At 37.4% G+C, this 12729-nt stretch overlaps 1 protein-coding gene across 24 annotated transcripts in view; it reads right to left on the reverse strand.

The window, feature by feature from the left end:
* Positions 1–12729, reverse strand: part of LOC126335303 (broad-complex core protein isoforms 1/2/3/4/5-like) — a 400342-nt gene that overhangs the window by 307653 nt on the left and 79960 nt on the right. For all 24 annotated transcript variants that reach the window (XM_049998420.1, XM_049998426.1, XM_049998423.1 and 21 more), the window contains one exon: positions 3551–3610. In XM_049998420.1, coding sequence (XP_049854377.1) covers positions 3551–3610 — 60 coding nt within the window. The remainder of the gene's footprint in view (positions 1–3550; positions 3611–12729) is intronic.

Raw genomic sequence — 12729 nt, forward strand, 5'->3', positions numbered from 1 at the left:
GAGAAAGACACACACTTCCCAAATGTCACAAAGTCAAATCAAACAGGGATCATATCTTGGAAGTGATAAATGATTTGTGCAATTAAACAATGTGTGTGAGACAACTGCCAAATAATCCAGATTGTCTGTAAATCACACATTTTATATATATTTTTTTCACTAGTTTTAGCAGGTGCTCCAAGTACACCATCCATCAAACTCATAAGATTTTCTCATTTGAAGAGCAAATCTGACACATGACTGGTTACTGCATGGTTGCTACACTTACACTGGTTTACTCATCTGGCTTCATCCTCTGTGTTTGGTGACACATACAAATCAATAATTGTTATAATATGAAATAATTTTGACTTACCTTGCATCCTACTACATGCACCCTTTTTTTACATGGGTCAACAGAAGAAACTTGATGTTATCCACTTCCTATTCATATATTCACTGGATGCTGAAGTCCTCACAGTTTGACAAAACATATAGTCACTATGCAAATGCTCTCTCCCCACTTCTAGTTATCTACCTACCTACCTACCTACCTACCTAACTCCCCACCTCTATATCAACCATCAATGACTGCAATGTTGGCTTCCAAATCTCCACATTTTGGCCACGATAGGCGTGACCTTTCATATTTCACACTAAGTCTCTCTATTTTCTTCATAAATTTCTTAGTTGTTTAACAAATGTGTAGGAAGATAATCCATCACTGTGAATATGATTAGAGGGGAAATGTTTGCATGTATTCCACATTTACTTACACCTCTGTTAATACTAATTAAAGAACGGTCATAGCCTTATCACCTAATCAGATTTTTAGATATCAAAACAAACATATGCTGGAAAGTCTTTTGTGCCATTTCTGAGGAGAGGCAGAAAGAGACAATATAGGTAAACAGGAGACACAGAAAGTGTCTCCGCCGATTCAGAGGGGATTAACATTCATTAACAGCTAGTTCTTTCACATGTGGCCTGAAAACTGTTTACGAAGTAAATAATATCCAACATTTCCAAGTGGATGACACAGCCTAAAGATAAATTGACATTTTCACAACACTACCAATGATCCTTAAAAGAAAAAACTTAAAATTTCAGTTTTCTTTGATACCAAAGATCTTACCACAAATTGCAGCAACATCACACCCAATGTGTGGAATCGGTTTGAAGTTGATGTATAGCAATCCACACATGAACAGACCATATGTTAATGAAATGTAGTTCTCATTAACCCCACTGGATAAATTTAGGGAGCCTCTATTCAAAGAAAATTGTGCGACCACAATGCTGTCACCGACTTATATCTCATGCAGTGATCATGAGAATAAAATAAAGACAGAAAAAAGCTGTTCTTCCCTTTGCTTTGCTAAATAAGCAAATGGACTTCGGGGGAGTGGGGGGGACTATAGTGGTGGTAGTTAGGTGCGATATCCAAGTCGGATATGTTGACACTTCATTTTACAAAAAAAATAAAATACCACCAACGATGTGTTCACAAAATGTAAAAAAAATCAGATCTCTTAGGTACGCAAACCCACTAAATACTAATACACAATGGCATATACATGCTAATAAGATCACAAATCCCTACTGAAGATGGTTCACAAATATAAAGAAGCAAAATGCGTACTCAACTACAAACAGCCTGTCATTTAGTTTTATTAGATAACCACATTTCCAAGAATGTTACAGGAACTTCTATGTTGTCTGAAGACCTTCAATTCTAACCACCACGTTGATTCTCCACATGAAAGATGATATTAATTCTGAACAACTTTGATAGCCAGTCTAAGTCCCTACATATGAATGAACTAATGAAGATGGACACATCATCCAAGAGTGGGGCTGTACCTCATCTGTGTTATTACTGTTCAACAGCAGAATCCAGATGCAAGGTTGCAGCTCTATTACTCTGTACAGAAGGTTAAATATTAGCAGCTACACACCATCATTAGAAAAACAGAAACATCTCTTAGCAAAAGGTTCAACTTATCAACTTTATAAATGCTATAGCCTTTTAAAGAGGGTTTAGATAAAGTAGGGGACAAAATATCAGTATGTCTGCACCACACCACCACCTCCATGATCGTAGTCAATAAAGTTTCCAGACAGCGTATACCAAGATGTAGTAGATATACCAAGATGTAGTAGATGAGACTACATTCCGTGGCAAACAGCCAAATGTAAAAGTATGAACAATGTGCACAAGAATCTATACAAAGGAAATACTTCCTTACAGGACACAACCCAACTTGGTACAGTCTCACTCAGGCATTTAGGGAAAGTCAATAAAACTGACTTAACATTACTATGGAGTTCAGCACTGCCCAAAAGTGAATAATCCGAAAGGCTATCTGCCAACTCCAAATAAGCAGTCATCTGAAGGAGACGCAAAATTCCAAAAATTTCATTGCATTGTAGGAAAAAATCATAAGCCCATTAAATTAATCAAAAGTGGGAGACAAGAAATAAAAATTAAAGTTTGTTGATGACAGCAATTCTGTCAGAGACAGCGAGGGCCTTAGAAGTCAAACACAAAGCATAATTTTGGAAATAAGTTTTAATCTGAACATAAAAGACAGTATAAAATGGCAAGGGTAAGGTGAATTACGGATAACTCAGATTAGCATCATTTTTAAAGGTGATTATTGGTAATGCAAGCTAATGCAATTTTCCTATGTTTTTCAAGTGGCTTACAGATTTCAAGAGTAATACAGGTACCAAGTGCGACAACACTGAGTAGATCTCAGCATGAAGGGGAAATGCATTACACACACATAAAAATAGAATCTAATTTTGAAAACAAAATTCATTTTGACAATATTACAATCACTGCACTGACAATTCACAATTACCGTTGACAATGAAGCCATTAGCAGAAAAATCTATGAAATTTATGACCTTCTTAACGAGTCAATTCAATCCGAAAAGAGTACTACGGAGTTGTGATTCTGACTTTTTTTTAAAACTAATATTATTATTAGAAACAATCACTGTGTCTTTCAATAGATATTACATCAAAAATTATTAAAGTAGTAATTGCTCCTCAGTTTGATGTGGGTGCATCCAAACACATTTTATTTCCTTCTACACAGATAAAAAAATATTGAATACTTAGTTCCCTGTTAAAGATTGCTGATGAGGTCCTTAAATTGTTACTGCAAAGTAATGGAACGATGTAACTCAAGGAGTTTGCAAAAAAGAAAAAAAATAGGGGTGGGGGGGGGAGAAAAGAAAAAGAAAAAGCTTTCATTAAAAAAGCAATGTTCCTAAGATTTCAACAACTTAAGGAGAAACTTCAAGCCTTAAAAATCCACATTAAAGAAACTAAACAGGAATAAAATGAAGATCTGTCAAAGGAGTACAGCTTTGGTATAGGAGCTGTATCTTTGCTTACTACTCTCCAAGTTTATCGTGGCTTCTGCAACAAATGTGCCACTTTTCTAACCTTTCTAAAACATCAAATTAACAAATGTACCATGGATGAAGCCAGAGAGCACACATTATAAATTTATAAACACATTTGTAAAAAAAGCAAAAAGAAAAACTGAACACTCACCCTGCAGAGAATCTTGGCTCTGGCTTTCTCCCGACGGTCCCGGTTTCGCAAGGATCTGGGCTACAAATTACAAGAAAATAATTTTCCCTTGTCACGAACAGTACAAAAATGAATAAATATAATTCTTGTCTTTTAATTTAATTTTACTAACGCACATAAAAGGGCCATTTATTTACTGTGTAACTGGACATGTGTCAGTGATATGGTGTCACAATATGTCACAACATAGATATGACTTACTGAAACAAAAGAAAACAATAAAATACAATATTTATTACCCAGCCAAGTGAACTGGTTATCTGGCCAGAGTTGCAGCACCACAGTTTTCTTGCCTGAGAATCAGGGAAGGGAGACAGTAATAGCATACACTCTAACACTCTTACACGAGAAGCGCTGTCACACACTACACATTTTTAAGCACCACTGAATAAAATGCCTGTTTAGAACAATAACAGAAACAGAATGTGCTGTATATCTCACTTATGCTCCTCACAATACCTTTCGCAGTATGTCATTATTTTCCATAGCAGTGTCCGTCTGCAGTTTCAATCACAGATGGTAATACAGACTCTTCGTCGCAATCTATACCAAACAACTCTGTTAAATTTCAGTTTCCTTGTCCATCAAAATATCTCTTCTCCAGTAGCCATCGCACACTTTTCTGGTGTGATACACAACCTCAGAAGACTTTTCATGCCACAATAGAACAAGCTAACTTCACAGCATTGGCAAGCAGAAAGATTGCATAGTCTGGTATTAGTGCTTACATTTAGTATCACACAGATCCTGGGTTCGATTCACAACAACCACTTCAAATCCTTTTTCTGGTGGAAAGTTCTTGAAGGACATCCATTCAGCCTTGTGAGGATGACTGAAAAGAAGCAGCAAAATTGACGCATGTCACCGAAGTAGTATTATGTCAAACGGCTAGCACCAGGCAAGATAACATACGACATTCACTTATTAGCAGCGAAAGCATCAGGCATTATTTTTATGGTGAGATAGCTAGACGCTTGATGCATTACGATTATAGATCTTATTCTTTGCAGGATTCCAGACTGCTTATATAGGATTTAGGTTTAGACAGTACAGCAGAAATAGGCAGGGACCCAATTTCTTGCAAAAAATAATATGAGATATTCAAAAAGTACAAGTCACCTGACACAGAAAAAAATACAGGGTTTCACAAAAAAGAATGACCTGATTTTGGAAAGTAATAATTGCACAACACGGGACATACTAGCAAGGAAATGTGTATTATGTGAATGGTTGTGGCCTGGAGCTTTCAGAAAATCACGTGTTCTCAGTCTGCAGTGAGTCAGAAGTAAGATTGCAGCCATTCAACAGAAGGTGTTTCATGTGCTGCAGTTTGCAAAGAGAGAGTCAATAATTTTGGTTTAGTGTGTTATTTCATCAGCATTTTGGCATTAATCTGCCTGCATCCAAAAACATTTGTAGAGGGTACTACCAATTTGAAGAGACAGGATGCTTGTGCAAAGGTAAGAGACAGGATGCTTGTACAAAGGTAAGAGTCCAGGTCAACTTCTCACTTCCTATGACATGGTAAAAAGAATTTGGCAAATATTTCAGCAGAGTTCACGAAAGCCTTTCATAACTTTATTTTTCAACAGCATGGAGCTCCACCACACTGGCACAATAATGTACGTCAGACCCTCAGTGACATTATGCCTCAACGCTGAATAGGGTGCACAGGATCCGTGTTCTTAGCCTCCAGGAAAGTGTGTTCATCTCCCTTTACCTTGTGACATAGAAGAAGTGAAGAATATAATAACATCTGCCATGATTTCTGTAAAAGCAGATACATTGTGTAAAGGTTATGACGAATTTAGCTATCGTCTAGATGTTGTTTATGCCACTGCTGGTCAACACAGAGAGCATTTATAATACCACAACTAAAACTTTAAGATTTTGTCAGTATTTTGGAATTCACCTCATCTCTGTGGTACATTTTTGTCAATAAATACGGAGATTGAAATCAGGTCATTGTTTTGGAAACACCCTGTATACTAATCTGAAAAAGCTTTTATCAGATTATTTTTTAGTTTCCTACAAACCCATTCCACTTTCCTATGTAGCTGCTGTTCACTTCTAAGCGATTACATAATGAGCTAGCTTCTACAACTCCTCAGTATATATGTTCTCCTTGAGGTAGCAGATAACATCATGTTTAGTGCATTTGTGAGAATTAGTGATGTTTGGTGGTAGGATGAATATGACTTCTGGTCAGGAGAGTACAAGATTTTAAATACAAAATCAAATAGGGATAATGCAGGAGAAGGGCTAATAATAAATAAGAAAATAGGAATGCAGGTAAGCTACTGCAAGCAGCGTTGTGAACGCTTTGTTGTAGCCAGGACGGACATGAAGCCAATACCCACCACAGAAGTCCAAGTTTATATGCCACCTAGTTCCACAGATGACGAAGCGAATGACAATTGTATGATGAGATAAAAGAAATTGTTCATACAGTTAAGGGAGAGGAAAAATTTGATGGGGCACAGGAATTCTTTAGTAAGAAGTAGAACAGAAGGAAAAATCGCAGGTGAATGTGGATTGGAGGAAAGGAATGGAAGAGGAAGGCACCTGGTAGAATTTTACATAGAGTATAATTTAATTATCATTAACATTTGGTTTAAGAATCATGAAAGAAGGTTTTACACGTGGAAGAGACCATGAGGTGCTGGAAGGTTTCAGACTGAGTATATAATGGCAATATAGAGAGAGTGGAACCAGATTTCAAACTGTAAAACATTTCCAGTGACAGATGTGGACCCAGACCACAATTTACTGGTTATGAACAGTACATTAAAACTGAAGAAATTGCAAAACGGTAGGAAATCAAGAAGATGGGAAATGGAAAGTTGAAAGAACCAGAGATTGCTGAGAGTTCTAGAGGAAGCACCAGGCAATGTTTGACTGAAATGGGGGAGAGGAACACAGTAAGAGAATGGTTAGCTTTGAGAGATAAAAGCGTGAAGGCAATAGAGGATCGAATAGGTAAAACAATAAAGCGTAGTAGAAAGCCTTGGCTACCACAGGAGATGTTGAAAGTACTAGATGATATAAATATAAAAATGCAGCAAATGAAGCAGGTGAAAGGGAATAAAAACGTCTAAAAAATGACACTTACACGAAATGCAAAATTCTGGCCACAGCACCCACAGATAACAGTCATGTGTGCAAGAGATATGCTTACTTTTGTGAATGTGCGTTTTCTTTGCTGAAGAAGGCTTTAGCCTCACACTCAACGTGAAACTGCCTTTTCACTGTTCCTGTCTGCAACTCAACATATCTTCTTTAACATAAGCAGAGATCTAACCTTTCGATTATGTTATTAACTAGGGGAAAGATGGGTATTGCATACAAGAAAATTAAAGAGAAGCTTTTGGAAAATAAAAGCAACTATATGAATATCAAGAGCTCAGATGCAAAACCAGTGTAAAGCAATGAAGACAAAGCTGGAAGATGGAACGAGTATATAGCGGGTCTGTACAAGGGAAATGAGTTTCAAGACAATATTACAAAAGGGAAGAGGACATACACGAAGATGAGATAGAAGATATGATACTGCGAGAAGAATCTGACAGAGCAGTGAAAGACCTAAGTCAAAACATGGCCCCTGGAGTAGACAACATTCCCTCAGAACAACTGATATCCTAGGGCGAGCCAGCCATACCCAAACTACTCCATCTGGTGTGCAAGATGTATGAGACGAGGGACATACCCCCAGACTTTAAGAAGAATGTAATAATTCTTATTCCAAAGAAAGCAGCTGATGACAGGTGTGGATGTTACCAAGCTATCAGTTCAATAAGTCATGGCAGAAAACTACAAACACAAATTCTTTACAGAAGAATGGAAAATATGGTAGAGAGAACATAGGCCCTGCGACTTATATAAGAAGATAGGTTAAGAGAAGGCAAACCTACCCTTATAGCTTTCGTAGATTTGGAGAAGGATTTTGACATATCAAATGGAATACACTCAAAATTCTGAAGGTAGCAGTGGTAAAATAAAGGGAGTGAGGATTTATATACAACCTGTCGGAAATCAGATGGCAGTAATCACAGCCAAGGGACATGAAAGGGAAGCAATGGTTGAGGCAGAAGTGAGACAGGATTGTAGCTTATCCGCAATATTATTCAACCTATACCCCAAGCAAGTAGTAAAGGAAACCAAAGAAAAATTTTGAGAACAATTTAAAGTTCAGGGAGAAGAAATAAAAACTTTGCCGACGATACTGTAATTCTGTCAGAGACAGCAAAGGACTTAGAATAGCAGTTGAACAAAATGGACATTGACTTGAAAGGAGGATATAATATAAAAATTAATAAAAACAAAGCAAGGATAATGGAATATAAGAGCATTAAATCAGGCAATGCTGATAGTATTACATTAGGAAACAAGACACTAAATGTAGCAGATGAGCTTTGCTATTTGGGCACTAAAATAACTGATGATGGCCAATGAAGAGAGGACATAAAATGCATACTGACAATGGGAAGAAAATTATTTCTGAAGAATATAATATTGTTAGTACTGAATACAGATTTTGGTGTTATGAAGTCTTTCCTGAATGTATTTGTCTGGAGTGAAGACTTGTATGGAAGTGAAATGTGGACAATAAAACAGTTCACACAAGAAAGAAATATAAGCTTTTGAAATTTGGTACTACAGAAGAATGCTGGGGATTAGCTGGGTAGGAAATGTAACTGAACAGAATTGGAGAGTAAAGAAATCTGACCTAACTTGACTAAAAGAAGGGATCAGTTGACAGGACACATTCTCAAACACCAAGTACAACAATTTAGTATTGGAAATAAGTGTGAGGCAGTAAAAATTGTAGAGGGACATCAAGAGGTGAATACACTAAGTAGGTTCAAAAGGATATTGGGTGCAGTAGTTAATCAGAGGTGATGAGACTTGCACAGGGTAGAGAAGCATGGATAGTAGCCTCTAACTCGTCTTCAGACTGAAGACGACGACGACGACCCATTTTCCACCAAACCAATTAACAGAAAATCCTTGACAATCCCGAAATAGTAGGCCTAGTTATTCAGTTCAAGTAAGAAGACTGAACTTGAATGGTGGCAGTGCATGACTGTTTCAAATCTGGATTGGTGTACAAGAATATGTATGGCTTGTCATCCATACAGCAAATCATATCCATCTTGCTGGTGAAAATGTACTCATGTGTTAGGGATTTTTTGGTCTGTCTGTTGGTCAGCAAGTTTCCCAGTGCTCTCCTTCCACAAAACTAGCGATATTCAAACTTAATAGTGGCAATCATGTAAACTGTGGCATTTGCTTTCCCTGCAACTAGTTATATGCGGTTTTAGATCATTTTGGGGGTTACTCTAAGATATGTCACAGTTATTACCAATTGCAGCAATTCCTTGCCAACCATAAAAGTAAACAGTAATGGGCATTTTCATCTATGTAATATGTCCAATATTTGAACTGAATATTGAGCCTTTTTGGGTCTTCTCGCACTCTGCTTGAGTTTTTCTGTGTACTGACTTTCCTATAAAAAAATTACATTTTAATATAAACTTAATGAACACTGATGATCTTATATTAAAAAACTCCTTTTGTGTACCCCCAAACTTACTTTTATATCAAACCCATCAAATCATTTTGCCCCATTACAAACATGTACAGTTCTATCTGCTAGGAAGAAGAAAATCAAGTCACAAAGCTACTCTGATATTCTGCAAGTACCTATTTTGTTCACTATGTGACAGTGCAGGCCTGTATCCAGGGTTGCCACAAGTTTCCTCAAGTGAAATTCCCTGATATTTCCCTGAATTCCAGACAAGTTTTAGCGTTCTTCCCTGACAAATTTTGAGATCTCAAAAACATGAAAGGACTTCTTTATTTCTCCCCCGTGTGAGCAAAAATCTTGCGTACTAATATCAGGATCTTTTGTAATGAACTGTTTTTAGATGGAGAAAACAAGCCAAATGGTAAATGTGTATCATTAAAGACCACTGTTGTTATTTTATTTAATAAAACAAAACACATCTGGTGCCAAAAATACGCATTTCCTTGGAGTCGCAAGACAGATTTAAAATACCTTCACTGTTTTCAGAAATAACCCCATAAAAAAAGCACGCCTCTTGAAAAAAGTGTATAAGGCAGGAAAGAGTTGTGTAAACCTGCACTGTAGGTGACTGCCAATAAAATCTTGGTTCTATTATGTTCATTCCTGTCAGTCACTATCCACTATGTTATGTCTATTATTTTACAGGTACTGTGCGATTTTTCTTTCGACAAATAAATGAGTACATAGCATACAAACCACCAGCTACTGCCACAATTTTCTTCTTCTTATCGTCTATGCTTTCTAATATATAAACTACTTTTGAAGTGCCAAAATTTACTACAATAAATAAAATGTATAAAACACCGCACTGTACAATGTACTTGTGGTGAGACAGTCGCAATTCCTGAAATCCTTGCCCTTGGCCTCAGGCCTGCCGAGGAGCACCACACTCCTGGGTCCATGCGTAAACCAAAAAAATGTGCCACATTACACCACACACAGACAGATCTGGCCTGCGGACATATTGGTGAGACTAGATCTGACAGGCAGGGCCTGCACATTAGTGGGAAACGAAAGGCACAGAACTAAATTTTCGTCCATAGTCTTTGCCAAAAAATGAGAGGACACACACATCCATAAAACCACTCAGACACAGCTCATGCACACGTGACCACCATCTCCACCTGCTGCACCAACAATCTCTGAGAATCAGATCCAAACAAACCACTCCCCACGCCTCCTTGCCTCTCGTCAGCAGCTGCTGGGCTAGCAACAAGAAGTGGTGGCAGACTGACTGCAAGCTCAGGGGAATGGTAGGAAGGGGAGAAGCAGTAAGAATGAAGGAGTAGGGAAGTGGGACACATACTCAGCTGTCCCCAGCATGCGACCATGCATGACAGCTCAGTAAACAAATCATTTCATCTAAAGACATAAAAATGAGATTTTCCAGTGTTTTTTCCAAATTTCCCTGACACGTTTGAAATTCCCCAATTTCCAGAACTTGTGGCAACCCTGTGTATCGTATTTGTTCTGGAAGTGGGCAAACACAGTACAGACTTGGACGCAGTTGTCTAATGTCCTTTGAATTTGTGGAAAAACAGAGTGATTTGATTTTCACAACACTGCAGTTTGCAAAATCTGTACTGATTTCCACAGAAATGGTTTTCATTCTCCAAACAGACAGGTCACAATAACCGAGGATTAAATGTGTTCATTATTTCACAGTGTAATGGTGTCAGAGCCACAGGCAAAGCATTACGTACATCTGTATTATAACAATCCTTGAAATAGGGAATACCTGTGCCTTTTTCCTATCATTCGGACCTTTCGTTTGCTCCAACAACCTGTAAGAAATTGCTGTTAGAAGAGGAACATGTTTGTTTTTGTTTTTTTTTTTTTTCCAGATTACCTACATAGAATAATTCCCAGCTATCTTTCCTATGATCAGCAACCCTCGTTGACATTTTTTATTCCTCCAATAACTTATCTCTATAAACGTCATTTCTAAGTTTTCGAGATGTTGGGTGAAAGCAGAGACCATAATGATCTTTTACATTGAAACAAATTCAGTATTTTGGCCTTCTCTTAGTCTTCCTCCATTTCAGTGCTGAGTGACTGTATATGCAAATTTAATTCATTTATTGACTTAACATAAAACCAAATCATCTTATGATCATGCAAATGTCACCAAATTTTTACTTCCAAATCTATTAAAATTTCCCCCTTTTGCGTACATACTTCGTTTAACTTCTCTTAAATCTCTGATGACACTCTATCTTTTACTTTGTAGCAAATTTCTAATATCTAATAAACACCCTCACAACCTTTCTCAACAAATGCATGTATCTAGTGCATTGTACAACGTTTTGGATTTTATCCTTTTATACTCCACATTTTCATCCCCAGGAACAAATGTTTGACACTAACTGCTCAGGTAAGTTACATCTACACGATTACTCAACACTTCAGTGTGTCAAAGGGGGTTGGTTAAACTACCTTCAGAGTATCTTTCCACCATTTCATTCCTGAAAAGCGTGTGTGAAAAACAGTCTGTTTCCTTTCACACACAATGACATAAATAATACCCTATCTTTCTGAACATTTAAAGGCCTATAGTGACTTATGTTTTCTCCTTCTCTACAGTACCTGAACTGAAAATGTTTCATGTCTATCAGTTACAAGAGTCCAACACATTGTCCCCAGGAGTTGGTTCTCTACTAAATTTTCAGAAAATCCATTCCGAAGAATCTAACTTGAATCCCTCTGTCAAGCACCTGTTTTAATCACACGACTTTCCTCTCCTCCTGTAGCAGTGAAGCTGAAAGCTCCCCCTTTTAGAAGAGTATGTTCAACAAATTTCCCTGCCATGGTCTCTGATGTGATCTGCCTCTACAGCTCCTGAGGCAGGTGTGAAATCATCACATTGCCTTGTTTGATCCTTACCTTCAATCAGATCATCTCACACTTTGAGGCTGTAATTACTCCACTACATATTACTGAGTTCTCTTTGGCAATAATGTGACCATAATTGTAAAGACAGGGCACTTGCCCCTCTGCAATCTGGAGTACAGAGTTTTTATTAATAGACTGAGCAGATAATCATCAAATCTCTAGAACATGATAGTTTTTTTTTTTTTTTTTCACGTATAAAATATAGTTCTTATGGCATGGCATGTCTCTAGATGAATCACCTCATTTCTACAAAAAAAACGGCAATTTTAGAGTGAAGAAAGGCAAACCTAAATTTATAGCATTTGTAGATTAATAAAAAACTATTCAGTATACTGACTGGAATACAATATTCGAAATTCTGAAGGGAGCACGGGTAAACTAAAGAGAGCAAAAAGTTATTTACAAGTTGCACAGAAACCGGACAGCAGCTGTAAGAGTTGAAGGACACAAAAATGTAGCAGCAGTTGAAAAGGGAATGAGACAAGGTTATGTTATTCAAAATGTACATTGAGCAAGCAGTAAAGGTAGTCAAAGAAAAATTTGCAGAAGGAAATAAAATTCAGGGAGGAGAAATAAAAACGTTTTTGAGGCTTGCTGGTGATGATGTAATTCTGTCAGACACCACAAAGGACTCTGAAGGGCAGCTGCAGAACATGTTCAG

The sequence above is a fragment of the Schistocerca gregaria genome, chromosome 2 (genome assembly GCF_023897955.1).
Source record: "Schistocerca gregaria isolate iqSchGreg1 chromosome 2, iqSchGreg1.2, whole genome shotgun sequence".
Taxonomy (NCBI): Eukaryota; Metazoa; Arthropoda; class Insecta; order Orthoptera; family Acrididae; genus Schistocerca; species Schistocerca gregaria.